The sequence below is a fragment of the Cryptomeria japonica genome, chromosome 6, assembly GCF_030272615.1.
Source record: "Cryptomeria japonica chromosome 6, Sugi_1.0, whole genome shotgun sequence".
NCBI lineage: Eukaryota > Viridiplantae > Streptophyta > Pinopsida > Cupressales > Cupressaceae > Cryptomeria > Cryptomeria japonica.
In genome coordinates, this window is record NC_081410.1 from 118,794,953 (window position 1) to 118,809,754 (window position 14,802).

The 14,802-nt window shown below is 36.5% G+C and overlaps 1 protein-coding gene across 1 annotated transcript in view; it reads left to right on the forward strand.

Moving 5' to 3' along the window:
* Positions 1–2,978: 2,978 nt before the first annotated feature.
* Positions 2,979–14,802, forward strand: part of LOC131053742 (protein NRT1/ PTR FAMILY 2.13) — a 57,104-nt gene continuing 45,280 nt past the window's right edge. Inside the window, exons 1-2 of the mRNA XM_059207591.1 lie at positions 2,979–3,221; positions 3,401–3,618. Of these exons, the coding sequence (XP_059063574.1) occupies positions 3,092–3,221; positions 3,401–3,618 (348 nt within the window). The 5' untranslated portion in view covers positions 2,979–3,091. The remainder of the gene's footprint in view (positions 3,222–3,400; positions 3,619–14,802) is intronic.

The window sequence follows — 14,802 nt, forward strand, 5'->3', positions numbered from 1 at the left end:
GTTGGTATAAATATGATGTAAGATCTCTTTGTAGATCATGGTATGTGGGTTATGGGATTATCTGTGTGAGAATAAGGTTGTAATCATATGCAGAGGTTTTGATCAATCATAGGTGATCGAATTGGGTTTGTGTAATAGGTTTAAGACCTTTGATATTGAGCTTAACTGGAACTATACTTAGGCACAAGAGATGCTATACTTGCAGTTCAATCTTCTTTCTAGATCGTAGTATGAATTTCTTCTGTAGTCAGTGAGGCTCCTTTTGTGATGAGCAGTGTGCTCTAGGCTGTTGGCCTTCTTGCATGTCCAAGCCCCTTATTATAATATTTATTCATCTAATTAGTTGATAGATATTGTGGGTCTCCAATCCCACCGCGGTTTTTCCTCATTGTGGTTTTCCACGTATAAATCTGTGGTGTTATGGTGTTTATCTTTGTGGTTGCATTGTTGCTTATTGTTATATGCTTTTATGTTTATTGGTTGCTGAGTTGTTGTGTTAATAAGGTTAAATTTCTCCATTCTGGTAGAACACTGATTCACCCCCCCCCTCCTCTCAGTGTTCTTGGATCCCAACACGACATAGTTTCAAATAGACCATAAAGCAAGACAAGAACCAAACTATTGAAGATTAGAGTTAGGACCCAAAAGTGGGGCCAACGGGATGATTTGAGTTTTTGTGCAAAGAGAGAATGGCTTTTATTCTTGCAACATACATTAGTTTAAGAAGCAACTTCTTTTTTTGGAGAAGCTAAAGGAGTAGTGTTGTTTAGTTACCATTAGAAGAGACAAATGAGTTAGACAAGCATGTCGCCAAACCTAAAAGGGGACTTGATAGTTTGGGGAGAAAGAGTATGGAACCATGGAGAGAATGAAGCTAGATTTTGACGGGCCACTGAATGGAGCCATAGGAGGTGGCACAACCACTAAAAACTATTGATATAGCTGTCAGTGGAGTAGGAACAACATCACTTGCTGCAACAGGGGCCACCTGAGCAGGGGCACGAGTGGCCAAAACAAAAAGGTCATAGCCGGAGAAGGAGGCGTAGAGTCCATAAGAGACTTGAAACTAGAATTTGAATTAGTAGAAAAAGCCATAAGATGACACTATTTGGCATCTTTCCACCAAGGTGAAACCATTATATGTTGTATATTATGAAAGATATATTTTTATAATAAATTGACTTAAGTTTAAATAAACAACTATGACTAGCAAAAAATAAATAGCTTCAATTTTGGACCTAGAATCATCTATCATGAATAGATTGGCATGCAAATCTTCTTTGCACTACTTTTCTTATGTATGAAATTTTGTGAGCCATTCATTTATATCTTGAACTTTATTTCTTGAGGATACATGCCATGAAATGGGTACATTACCCTTTTGCTCATAAATTACAAATAAGGCATACGATTGGTACTAAACATGAATAAATCATTAATAAATTAATGTTTTAAGATAAATAAATGAATGACTAAATTAATAACCATAAATATAATTAACATTATTTTACTTACACTATATTTATTTTTCAGGAATTTAAAATTTATTGTAATAATTGAGTTCTATAATTACTTCACTGTCATTTCTCACATCCACGATATTTGGATGCCTGTAATAAATGAAACATTATCCATGGTGTTAGGTCTTTCGTATCAAAAGAAGCTATTTATTTTCAACATGGCACGAGTTAAATTTTTGAATCATCTTCATTTTTTAGGGTCAAATGAGGTATACTACTTTCTATACATAAAATAGATTTTCTTAAACATGCATACATCCATCTTTTAATCAATTCATTGAACCAAGATATAAGAAATAATTTTCACATATTGTGTCAATCCCCACACTAATTAACAATAAGAAATCAATCTATGAAAACCCAAATACTTTATTAATAAACTATAACTTTTTACATTTTCGATTACTAATTTATAATAGAAATAAATAATTAATAAAAAACTACTTATTTTCCTTGTAATTGTTCAACATAATTGTTATGCAAATGGTGCAACGGCTAATCAGAGTGCATCTTAATCTATGCAAAATCCTTGTGGCACAGCTTAGCACTCGTTTACATAGTCTTGTACGAAATGTAGAGAGGAAAATAGAGGCATTTTTTGAGATATTTACATTTGTCTTTGAAGATGTTTTATTCTCATTGGGCAATTTAACAAAGAGTGATATGTTGAGAATGTCTTGTTTTAATCAAAGTTTTAGTTTTATATAGAAGTAATCAGATACTTTGGACATGCCCTTATGACGTAGGCTATTTAGTCCTTTGTTGTTTTTCCTTGATATACATTGTCTTTTCTAAATTCACATAAGATGCGTTTGTCTTTGCAGTTTAGCAAATGCACTGTCTCCTTATCTATCTATATGTCATGGTCATATGATTCCCATATGACCATGGGAATGTGAATGTGAATGTGCTTTTAGTTATAAAGAGAGCAGGTATAAAGACAAGCACCCATATGACCATGGGAATGTGCTTTTAGTTATAAAGAGAGCAGGTATAAAGACAAGCACCAACATACAAAGGATTTATTCTTTAAAGAATCAAATGCAGGCCTTGCAATGGCTACGTTTCTTTCATGCCACTATACACAGGAATGGATTTTGACAATATGATAGCTGTTTATTTATATAAATAAGTTTCTTGTCACCCTGCTGACGAGACAATTGTTTTCATGAATAGAGTTTGATGTTGAAAATAACTAGCAATAATTTGAGAAAACTAATCACAGAAGCCTATTTAGATATGCCATTAATGACATTCAGAATTTGAATGGTAGTTGCTGTAAATTGGGTCGAGATAATCAGAATTTGAATGGTAGTTGTTGTAAATTGGGTCGAGATAAATTTTAAATATGAATATTAATTTGAATGGTAGTTGTTGTAAATTGGGTCAAGATAAATTTTAAATATGAATATTAATTTGGTTAATATTGGTTTTGAATTAGATTGTGTGATAGTTTTTTGTATCGACAGTTTGAATCACATACTATGATCCACCATCAGAATGAAGAATGCTAATAGTTTGCTCATGAATTGAAGTCTAACAATAATCTCGGATTTTCCACAGTCGATCCAATGGACAAATCAGTGCAGTTGTCCTCCCCATTGAGAGTGCAGGAAGGATTACATTCAAGAACTGAGGATGCTCCTGTGAAAAAGAAAAGGACTAATAAGGGTGGATGGAAAATAATGCCTTTTATTATAGGTAGGAAACCAGATCCTTAGTTTTCTTAATGCTTTGTTCTTTTGATTTTATTTAGATTGAAAAGATATAAAATGAGTTCCATGATGCAAAAAGATCTATATTTTCTTCTCAAAACACAATTGTACTTGCTTACTACAATTGTAGGGATTGTTATTATGGTGTTATATATAACTTGGCAGGAAATGAGGGTTGTGCAAATCTTGCAACGGCCAGCTTATCTGCTAACCTGGTGGTGTTCTTGATACAACAATATAAGCTGGATCAGCTTGAAGCTGCAAAGATTTCAAACATCTGGGGAGGAATAAAAGATATATCACCCATTCTTGGTGCTATTGTGGCGGATTCTTATCTAGGAAGGTTTTGGACAATCCTCGTGGCCTCTTTCACTTACATAATGGTAGGCAAATTTTAACTTTTGCATCTAGTAGATAAGTGAAATTTTATAACTTGAATTGAATTGTAAACTTTGACATAATTATTTTGTTTGGGGTCTCTGTAAGTTTTCCATCTGAAATTAGCTGGTTGGTCCCTCCCAAAAACAAGAATCTATTTTTAAGTTACTTTGCATTTGAGTTCATAGCTTGCTTTAAACACAACTTTTGCATCCATATGTTATTTGATGACAAAAGAACATATTATCCATATTTCTTGGGCTTATTTTTCAAAGGCTTAAATTGCCTTTAATTTTCATGACATGTAGATCTTGAAAAGTGCCATGCAATTTACATCTCAAGTGAACAGCTAGCATCAAATTTCTATAAAAGTAAATTATTATGCAAGAACAATTATTGATCAAAGCTTGAAAGGAATAATAGGATCTTCAAAATTTTTTTCTCAAGCGTAAATGAGGTAATCAATAAGTTAAAGTTAAAGTTCAAGAGAATTATTGCTGAAGTGGTCATGTCTAATTTTAGAAATCAAGCCTATTTAAACATCATTTTGTTCTTCCTACAATGATTCTATCCTTAAGCATCGGTCTTTCCTAAGCTCTTCCCACCTTAGGTTCCCTCCTTTTTCAGAAACCTCCTTCATATAGAAATCTGGTCGTGGCGATTCCTCTCTTTTCTAAAATGGACATAGAAATGAATTCTTTTATAGTTTACGATATCGGATGATCTATTTTTGTGTCTACAAATGACTTATAGTAATATGAGCCTATCTTGTACTCCATTTAGGAGGTGCCTAAATATGTTACAAATGAGGCATACATACCATACCCTACCCCTAGATGATTTGAATTTATGACCTATCTTTCAAGAGTTCAAGTTCTCCACTGTTAGATCAAATCACGGTCAAAGTAAACTTAGATGGAGTGTCACATGGTAATCTTGGAACTTGATGAGTCTACTATGTCATTAGGAATAGTGATGGTCAACTCCTTCTGATGTGAGTGGTAAAGCCAACAAGAGTGCTAATAATGAAACAAAATCCCAAGAACTTCTTTTGGGCTAGTCTGGACCAAGACACAAAACTTTAGGAAAATTCAAATAGCTCTCTTCTTATTATAAATGCTATCAAAAATAAGAAAATAATGAATTGTAGAATCAAAAACATAATGAAAGAAGATTGGCAACTCCTTGAAAGATTTGATTATGACACTTGTGACCATTACTATAGGGAATATATCAAGGCCATGGACACTCAAGCTAACATGGATCTTGACCAATTTGAACAAATCAAAGAACTCTCCTCCACTATTTGGCAGTTCTCTAAAAATTGTTGTTACTTTTGATCAAACACATTTATAGGTTGTTTCTTACGATCATTGTTACATAGTTTATTGTGCTTAATTGCAATGTTTTGGCATGGATACAAATATTTATCTCCAGTTAAGGTTTTTTAAATTTCCTACTCCTACTTGAAGCTCCATTTTTATTTCTTAGTTAGGTTATTGTATTTTTGTCTTTTATTATAAATAAAAGTACACATGCACTACCATCTTCCATCTTTTAAAAAAATATATTGATCAAAGTCAAATTACTATATTATAAAAGTCTTAGAAACTAAAATTTGATGAGTAAGAGATCACTAACTAGTCTTTCATTTATGTCTCAAATAAAATTATAGATGTCAGCAGATATTTTAACAAAATATTATATAAAGAATAATCGTTAATCAAATCTATTAGATTATTATTATTGATGGAGAGTCTTATGTGAGTACCATTTTTATAAGAAGGTTTTTCAAAAACCCACCATCTCTAAGAAACAAAGGGATCCATAAAATTAACAAAGCAAAAAATCCTAATGAAAAGGATTAGAATGATCAAACCAAATCATTGTGAAGGGATGTATAAAATATGAAGATTGAGCATAAGGAAAGGATTCCCAATCTATGACATTCTAAATTTGATTAAAATTAGAGACTATTATATAGTCTACACCAATATTCCATTCTCTAACAATATGAATAAAAAAGAGATGAAACCAATTTTTGTTAAAGAAAAAGAATTTGATCCATAAATATACCAACCTCAAAGAAGATTTATGAGACTTTCTATTATCAAGTGAGACCAAAATCATTAATCCATCTATTATCTTCTTCCAAACTAGTTCACAATATTTCTTTAAATTGACAAAGATGTCTCTAAGTCTTTATTTGATTAATAGTACCCATAGTAGAATTAAAAATTCAAAGTAAATTAAGTTAGTAATATCTTGCCCAAATCCAAATATCTCCACAACACCTGGATTCCTATGTGAAGAACCATTAGTACTAATTTTAGAAAACCCAATGGAGGAGAGGATAATTTAACAAAAAGTAAAGAGGTAGAAGTAGGAGGACATATCAAACCAGCCAAAATTTAAATAAACAATTAGCATGAACAAGAGGTTGGTTCTAGATATGCCACCATTGTCTCCTAAGACCTTAAAAAAAACACTAAAATAAAAGATGATGCACACACTCCTCATTATCCCTACAGAGAACACATTAGAAAGACATTTGAATACTCTCTCTATCATGTTGTACCAAGTAAGACATTTATTTTGACATATAATATAGAGGATGAAGTTACGTTTAGGCTAATAATACTTATTATAAATCCTTTCCCACTAGGGGGAATCTCCATACTCATCCTGCTCACATTCTAAAATATCATATCCATGAGAAACTATAAAAACCCCATAATGATCATAGCCCCAAGTAAGTGTATTTGTTTCCTCTAGAAAACAAAGTGGACAACTTGCCAAAATAAAATAAAGGGTCACCTAAGCATTGGGATTTCCCACCAAAGGTCAACAACTTAGATCCTTCCAATGATAAATATCCCCCACTAAGTGGGAAGCTTTAAAGTATGACACTTTGGACCAACTAGCCTCCAAAAATATTTTTCTCAAAGTGAACATTTGGGGAAGGATAAAAGGACTAGGGGGTGGAAATCCTATAAATCCATCCAATAAAGAGAATTGTGGCCCAAATTTATAATCTAGAAGAGGCCTTGTTGAGAAAAAGAGTCAACCTATATGATAACATTCCATATCATAGAGCCTTTTCTAGTCAAACTCATTCTAGGAACCTTAGTAGAATCAACACCTTGTAAATATGCATAGCATTGAAGTTTGGCCCATGGCTGATCCTACTACTTAAACCATCTCTAATAAAGTCTAGTAGCCAAAGCTTAACTATTCTTGATTAAAAAATTCTAATACTAAGACCACAATTTGTTTAGGCTTATAGATTTGGACTCAACTAAGAAGGATCTATTTTTGAAAGTCTAGCAAAATAGGGTAAGATGTCTAACAAAAGGTAACCACTAAAAATTCTTGTTAGAGACCCAAATTTTGGACCTATCAATAATCCTCTTCTATTAATGTTGCTTAGGTAGAATCACTAATAAAGCAATACCAATATAATCAAAGGGAGGTTCTTTACTCATAAACTACAAGATATGATTGAATCTCCATTGAATGACCAAAGGAATACTAAAGAAATAAATATTTGATTTTTTTTCATTAATCACATGATGAGAAGCTATTGAAAAAAAACAAATTGCTCATAGAATTGACAACCTCTGAAATTTTAATATTAACAGTTGTTCTAATTGAAATTTTAATGAGAAGCATAAACAAATTGAAGATGAGAATATGTTACAATATCTGTTGCCACTTTCTATCCCTTAATATTCTAGTTAAATCTTCATTGGGGAAGGAAACTTCCCAAACTATTATCCAAATCACTAAAGAGATAAGGGGAGAGGGGTCCACCTTATTGCAACTCTATGTAAGATAGAAAAATTAAAGATGGGATTTCATTACTAAGAATAAAGAAGAAAGAAGACACCTCATAAATAATGATCCACTCGATCCACCCTAAATAAAAAAAAAGAGTAACATTTATGAGGAAGGACCATCTAACCTTATCATAAGCCTTTGACATTTCTAGCTTGATAAACATTTATCTTTATCCTTAGAACATTGCATACTGTTAGAGTTATCTTGTATTAGCTAATAATTATTTATTTAATTATTAGTCTATTATACTCTACGCTTAAGCTAAACTTAGGCATTTAATAATATGGTAGGTATTTAATAATTATTCTAATTATTAAATACACTTTATCCCTTTAGGGTTTCTTTAGGGTTGCATATTCTCCTTTAATAAAGATTGTATTGTCTTTTTCTAACTGATTCTCTCTTTGAATGATAATCTTTTTCTTCAGAGCCATTATTGTGTTTTTGTCTCCAATCTTCTCTTGTGATAGGTATTTTGCTTGTAGGTGCTCTTGGGATCTCTGAAGTTGTATTTTCTCAACTTCTTCATGGTATTAGAGCCTACATCTGCTGTTGCTTATTCCTAATTTTTCAGAAGATTTTTTGGAGGAGGGTTTCAAGTTTTTCCAGAGTTTTTTTTTATTTGCATATGGGGATCTTTTTTGTTTCTGGGTATTTTGGGCTCAAACGGATCCCTCTGTTGAGCTCAGAATACCCAAAAACCCCCATTTTCATATAAAATTTGTCCAATTTGGACAACTGTGGCTTTGGCAAAAAAAATTTTGCCCTTCTTGGGCACGTTTTTCGAGACAAAAAATTAAAAAAAATTAAAAAATAAATATTTTTGGGCATTTTTACGGCTGACCTAGGCCAAATGCACCAAAATTTGTAAAAAACCTTAAAAAAAAGGGTTTGTTTTTTAACAAAAACAAAAGGCACATACAAAGGTGGGGTTCGACGGCCTTTGCAGGTCCGTATGACCTCGCAACAGGTCATGGATCCACCCTCCGACCCTTGTGCCACCACCTACCACTCTGACAACCGTCCTTTCGGTCGCTGCCCACGCCCTTGCCTCCCGCCGTCCACCGCGCAAGAGCCCGCTCATCGCTCAGGTTCTCTGCCGCTGCCGCGCTGCTCTGGCAGTCGCCCTCCGGTTGCCTCCCGCCCGTTGCATGCCGTTGGCCACTGCACGCCCATCAGTCTTCGGCCCGCTGCCACCCTAGTCCCGATCTCCCCACTGCCTGTCGCCTACTGCCCACGACCCGACCTCCCCGCCGCCTGCCACCTATCGACCACGACCCTGCCTCCCGCCGTCCATTGCACAGGAGCCTGCCCGCCACTCAGGCACCCTCCCTCTAGCCTCCCGGCTTCCTGTTGGTCCTCCAACGCCTTCTGACGCCACCGTTGGCCTTTCGATGTCCCCATTTTTTCCTGTAGGGCATTTTTCCGGCAACTGGATTTTTTTTCGGCAGGGCATTTTTTTAGGTGACGGATTTTTTTTTTTTTTTCTAGCGAAGGGATTTTTCCCGACAGGCAAGGAATATTCTGCTAACATCAACATTGTATAGGCAGTCTTCAAGCCCCTTCTAGGCCCATCCGAAGCACCTTTAGTCTTTTGGCCATATCTTGGGCTCACAAAGGCATTTTTCGACAAACCTTATATAGTAAAAAAGCTCTTTCCGAGCTCTATCCAGATCCAGAGGTTTGAATTTTTTATTCTTATTTTTTGATGGTGTTTTTCTTTTCTGTCAAGTCCAGAGGTTCATTTTTGCACTCCGGGAGACGTAACTTGAGCATCTAAATTCTGTTTTTCGAAAAATTTATATTGTTGGAAAGCTTGTTCTGTGCACTTTCTAGTCATATGAGTTTTCTTTCCTGATTCTGCTCTAGGTACATTTTATTTAGTTTTTTTCTTTTTAGCACTTTGGTGAATATCTTGGATGTTTCAGGTCTTGGGATCTCTTTCTTTGAGTAGGATGTCTCATCTTTGGCTATTCTTTATGTATTTACAACCTTATGTATCTTCTCATCTTTTTATACATCATTTTGTAACCATTTCCTTTTTTGCAAATGCACTGAGATAAAGTGCCACTATGCATTGTATACTTGGGATCTTGCACATCTTGTGCCTTATTGTACATGCACTACATTATAAATTGCCATGGGGGGTTGATGTTTGCCTTTGTTTTCCATCTACCTTTGTTACGTGAGTGTTCCATCCATGACATTAGCCTCATGATGTGTGTTCAGTGAGTGTTCCTTCCATGACACTATGTACTTTCTCTGCACCTTCGATGTTCCTGGTTCTTCGTCATGCAGTTCTTGTTGGCCGTCCTTTTCAGTGAACCTGTCTCTCACCCTTGTCCGCATTATGGGGAGGTTTCTCTTGCTATTCTAATGCTTCCTTGGTTCATTGGATCAACTCTTTAGGCTTTGGTGTTTTATGCCATCTGTATCTTCGAGTTCGGTTGTTTGCCTTTGTTTGCCATCTGATTCGAGTAGTGTTATTTGAGGGCATTCATGCAGATTACAATCTTCTCTAATCTTCTCTTTCAGTGGAGGTTCTTCAGATCGACAATTATTCTTCGACAATGTTTGTAGGTTCTTCATGTTTCAGTGATTCTTCTGCTCTTCTTTTGTTCCTATCTTTTTGGAACATTCTTGTTTGGAGGCTTCTTCAGTCCTTCACTTGCTTTTTCCATCTCTTTTTGGAGTAGAGTTTTTTCCCACGTGGTTTTCTCTATTTCTCTGCTTTATAGAGATCCTTTGTACTTGGGTACCTCATCAGGCCTTGTCGCCGGGACCCAAATTTTTTGCCTTCTCATGTAATTGCATTTTTTTTGCTTCATGCATTTAGTTTTTTAGCTACTCCCTAATTTCATCTTAAGGGGCGGTGTTAGAGTTATCTTGTATTAGCTAATAATTATTTATTTAATAATTAGTCTATTATACTCTACGCTTAAGCTAAACTTAGGTATTTAATAATATGGTAGGTATTTAATAATTATTTTAATTATTAAATACACTTTATCCCTTTAGGGTTTCTTTAGGGCTGCACATCTTTAGGTTTGCATATTCTCCTTTTATAAGGATTGTATTGCATTTTCTAACTGATTCCCTCTCTGAATGATAATCTTTTTCTTCAGAGCCATTATTGTGTTTTTGTCTCCAATCTTCTCTTGTGACAGGTATCTTGTTTGCATGTGCTCTTGGGATCTCCGAAGTTGTATTTTCTCAACTTCTTCATATACTATTAATAATTTGATGCCACTTCACAAAGCCACTCTACTTAGACAATATCAAAGAGTCCAAAATCTATTTTAGGCACTGACAATAAGTTTAGTAATGATCTTATAAGAGACATTCCATAGACCATTAAGGAAAAATAGATCAAAATATTTAACCTCCACTTTCTTTGAATTAGAGTCACATAAGTAATTTTGATTGATTTAAAATTATAATAATTACTTTGGAATCCTTGCACAATATCAAGGACATCATTCTTTAAAAAATCCTAGAAGTACTGATAATATTCAATAGAAAAATCATCATGATTATTGTCCATTTGAAAAATAAAATTTTCCAATTTCTCAAGATTAAAAGGCCCCATAAAAAGAACATTCATTTCCTAAGTACCCAAAGGAGGGATGCAACCTGATACAAACCGTTACTCCTCCACCACTATAGGACTATTTTATTTGACAAAGGAAGATAAATGATGAACAACTTCCTTGTTGACCTTCATCGATGAAGAAATATGAATAATTTGAGAGGAGGTGATAGATGAGATAATATTACTACTTCACATTTATCTAACTTAATTATGGAAAAAGGAGGTATTTTTATCCCTCTCCTTGAGCCAATTAATTCTAGTTTTTTATTCCAAAAAATTCATTTGAAACTTTCCATTCATGAAGTTCATTAGAAAGAAATGAATCCTTTAGAAATATTTCCTTAGTCATAAAAATTTATCTAATACATGACAACTATTACAATTCAATCTATCTTACACTTATTTCTTCTACCAATTTTTTTTGGCAAAACCAAATATTCTATAGTTTATGATTGAACTTAAAAAATTGTAGCCATTTAACAAATGATCTCCCGCTCTACTTTCCCGCTTTGCAATTGTTTGAATTCCTGCTATGCCTGGCGTCTTTGCTGGGGAGGACCTATCCTCCTTGGAACTTGACCCCCCTTCGGTTGACCTGCAGATTTGTCTAGATCTGGCGCTTGTGTTGCGCGTCCAAGGAGATGGGTGGGATCCCTCTGTGTTTGCTTGTAACGAGATCCTACACGAGGCCCCCTACCTTGCGAAGCTTCCTTTGGTGGCCCCCAACTTGGATTATTCCAAAAAGGACCGCAAGACTCAGGAGGTGGGTCCTTTGTTTGGGGAAGCTCAATCAAACTCCTGGAAAGGTGCCCTTTTGGGGAATTCCAAGCCAGAAAGTCCGTCATTGCACCCAAAAGTCACTAATGGTGAGGAGGGCCTCAAGATTTGCCTCCCCGATGGTATCATGGATAATATTGCTTCATCCCTCCACCTTTGCGTAGTTGGAAGGTTCCTTGCCTTCAGACCCACTATAGATATTGTTAGAAGATGGGCAAGATCTAGATGGAAAATCAAAGGTAGTGTCTCTATCTCTGCCATGTCTGGCGGACTCTTCCTTTTTAGATTTAATACTGAGGAAGACTTCATTTTTGTTATGTCTGGTACATGGTCTTATGGTAAGCACTGTCTTACTCTCTCCAAGTGGAAACTGGGGTTTAACCCTAGTGCGGACCTCCTTAGATTGGCACCAGTTTGGATCAGACTCCCTGGCCTCCCCCTGGAATTTTGGGACGATACCATTTTCAGGTGGATTGGTAACTTGTTCGGCCAGTTTGTTGTTGTCGACAATGAAACAATGCAGAAGTCTAGACTTGTGTATGCTCGCCTTTGTGTGAATGTGGCTGTTAACAACCCCCTCCCTAACTTAATTGACCTCAAATCTAAATGGAGTAAATGGACACAGGCAATAGTCTATGAGAACGCCTCTCTGTATTGTCAAAGATGTGGTAAACATGGCCATGTTATTGCAGACTGCCCAACCTCTCAACCTCCTGAGGAAAAAATGAAGGAGAAGTTGTTGTCCTTGGGTATTGTTGTTGGGGATACAACTGAGAATGGTAACCCCCCTAACCCCCTTGCCCTTCGATAACTCCATGGGTCAGATTGAGGATTTGATAGAAAAGATGGGCCCTCAAGATACCTCTGAGGAGGGCTACCCCTTCTTGGCTGGTATTCTTAACATGATAGTTACCCCCAATTCCAAGAAGGCTCCTACCCCCTCGAGGAGATGCTTGGGGCCAGAGCTAGAAGAAGGAGAGATCCCCAAAGCAAAGGTTGATCAAGAAGGCCCCAATGTGGAGGCGACTAGCACAGAGAAGATAAAACTCATTACCTCCACTCCGCCAACAATTGTGAATCTACTACCCAACCCAAATGGAAGTTGTGGGAGGAATATCTGGAGCACTTGCGCTGGGGCCTCATCCACATTTGGGCTTGGGTTGGACCTGACCTCCTCCTTCTCTACTACAAGATCCTTTGGGGATATCACTACTCTTTCTTTTGGTAGCCATTCCATGCAGTGCTCGCCGACGGAAAAAGATAAGGGGGAATGGCAGGAACCAAAAATAAAAACTAGGGGAAATAAGAAGGCAAAAGTGGGAAATGACTCTAAACTAGGCAGACCCTCTGAGAGGACCCTTAGAACTAAGGTAATGGCTAGGGAAATTGATAGTGGAAGGAAATTAACCTTAGAGACAACACAAAAGAATAAGAAATGAAGTTCCTCTCATGGAACTTAAGGGGCTTAAATAGCCCCCAAAAGCAGTATGCTCTTAAGCAATGCATACTCACCAATAGAGTTGATATTATCCTTATCCAGGAGGTGAAAATGAGTTACCAAAATTTTTCCATGCTTGTCAATAGTTTATGGCCGGGTGTTGCCTTTTATTACGAAGAGGCAGATGGTGCTTCAAGAGGAATTGCTACCCTTTGGAATAAGAGCAAGCTGGATGGTTTTGCAGTTGGCTCTTCTCACAACTTTCTTTCCACTAGGTTCACTATGAATAACTTGTCCTGGTTCTTTTTTAATTTTTATGCTTCTAATACCAGATAGGGAAGGGTTATGATTTGGGAAGAAATCACTACCTTCTTGACTATCAATAAGGAGGAGTTGTTTATGCTAGCCGAGGACTTCAACACCCCCCTCTATCCTTCAGAGAAGATAGGAGATCTAACAAACTACAGTGAGAGCATACTTGACTTAGCCGACTTCATCAAAAACAATGAATTACTTGATCTTGACCTCCAAGGGAGCCAACTCACCTGGTCTAACAATAGAAAAGGCTCCAATTCGATTCAGGTCAGGCTGGACAGGTTTATGATCTCTGCCAAATGGAACTTTGGGACTAATTCCTCGCCCTTATCTCTCCCGTGCACTATCTCTGACGACTCCCCAATCCTCTTCTCCTGGGTTGACAAGCTGACCTCCAATCCCTCACCCTTCAGGTATGAGATTATGTGGCACTTCCACCCAGACTTCAAGCAATGCATACAAAACTGGTGGAACTCCCCTGTTCAAGGGACGACTATGTTCAGAATTTCTAAAAAGTTAGAAATCATCAAAAGGGAGGTGAAAGCCTGGAGCCTCTCTTCCTTTGGGGATATCTTCAAGAAAAAAGGAGGCTGAAACCAATTTGGACTGCCTCCAGAGGACCATTGCGGAGGGGACTTCCTCTAGGATCACTCATACGGAGGAAGAGGGATGGAGACACAAATGGAAAGAAATCATGAATCTAGAAGAAATTTACTAGAAGCAAAGATCCAGGATCCAATGGTTAGCTGAGGGGGACAGAAACACCTCTTTCTTTCACAAATCGGCCTCAAAACATAAAAGAAGGAACACTATCCTGTCCATCCTCAATGACAAAAATGAGGAAGTGGTGGGGAATAATGAAATTGGTCAATGGGATTCCCTTCACTTTTCTAATGCCTAATCGAATAATAGGATCAAGGAACCTACTAAAATCAGTGATAAACTCCTTAGTCTCATTCCCCAGGTTTTGGATGATGCTGATAATGAGCTGCTGATAAGTCGTGTGTCTGATGACAAAGTCAAAGTTGCAGTTTTTGCTATGGCTGCCTTTAATGCCCTTGGTCTTGATGGCTTCCCCCCGACTTTTTTCCAGAATTTTTGGGAAAATGTGAAGTATGAACTCACTAATGCTACCGGGGACTTCATTCACACTGGTAAACTCTTGAAGAAGTTGAATAACACCTTCATTGTTTTGGTGCCCAAAGTTCCTGATCCAAAACTTATTTT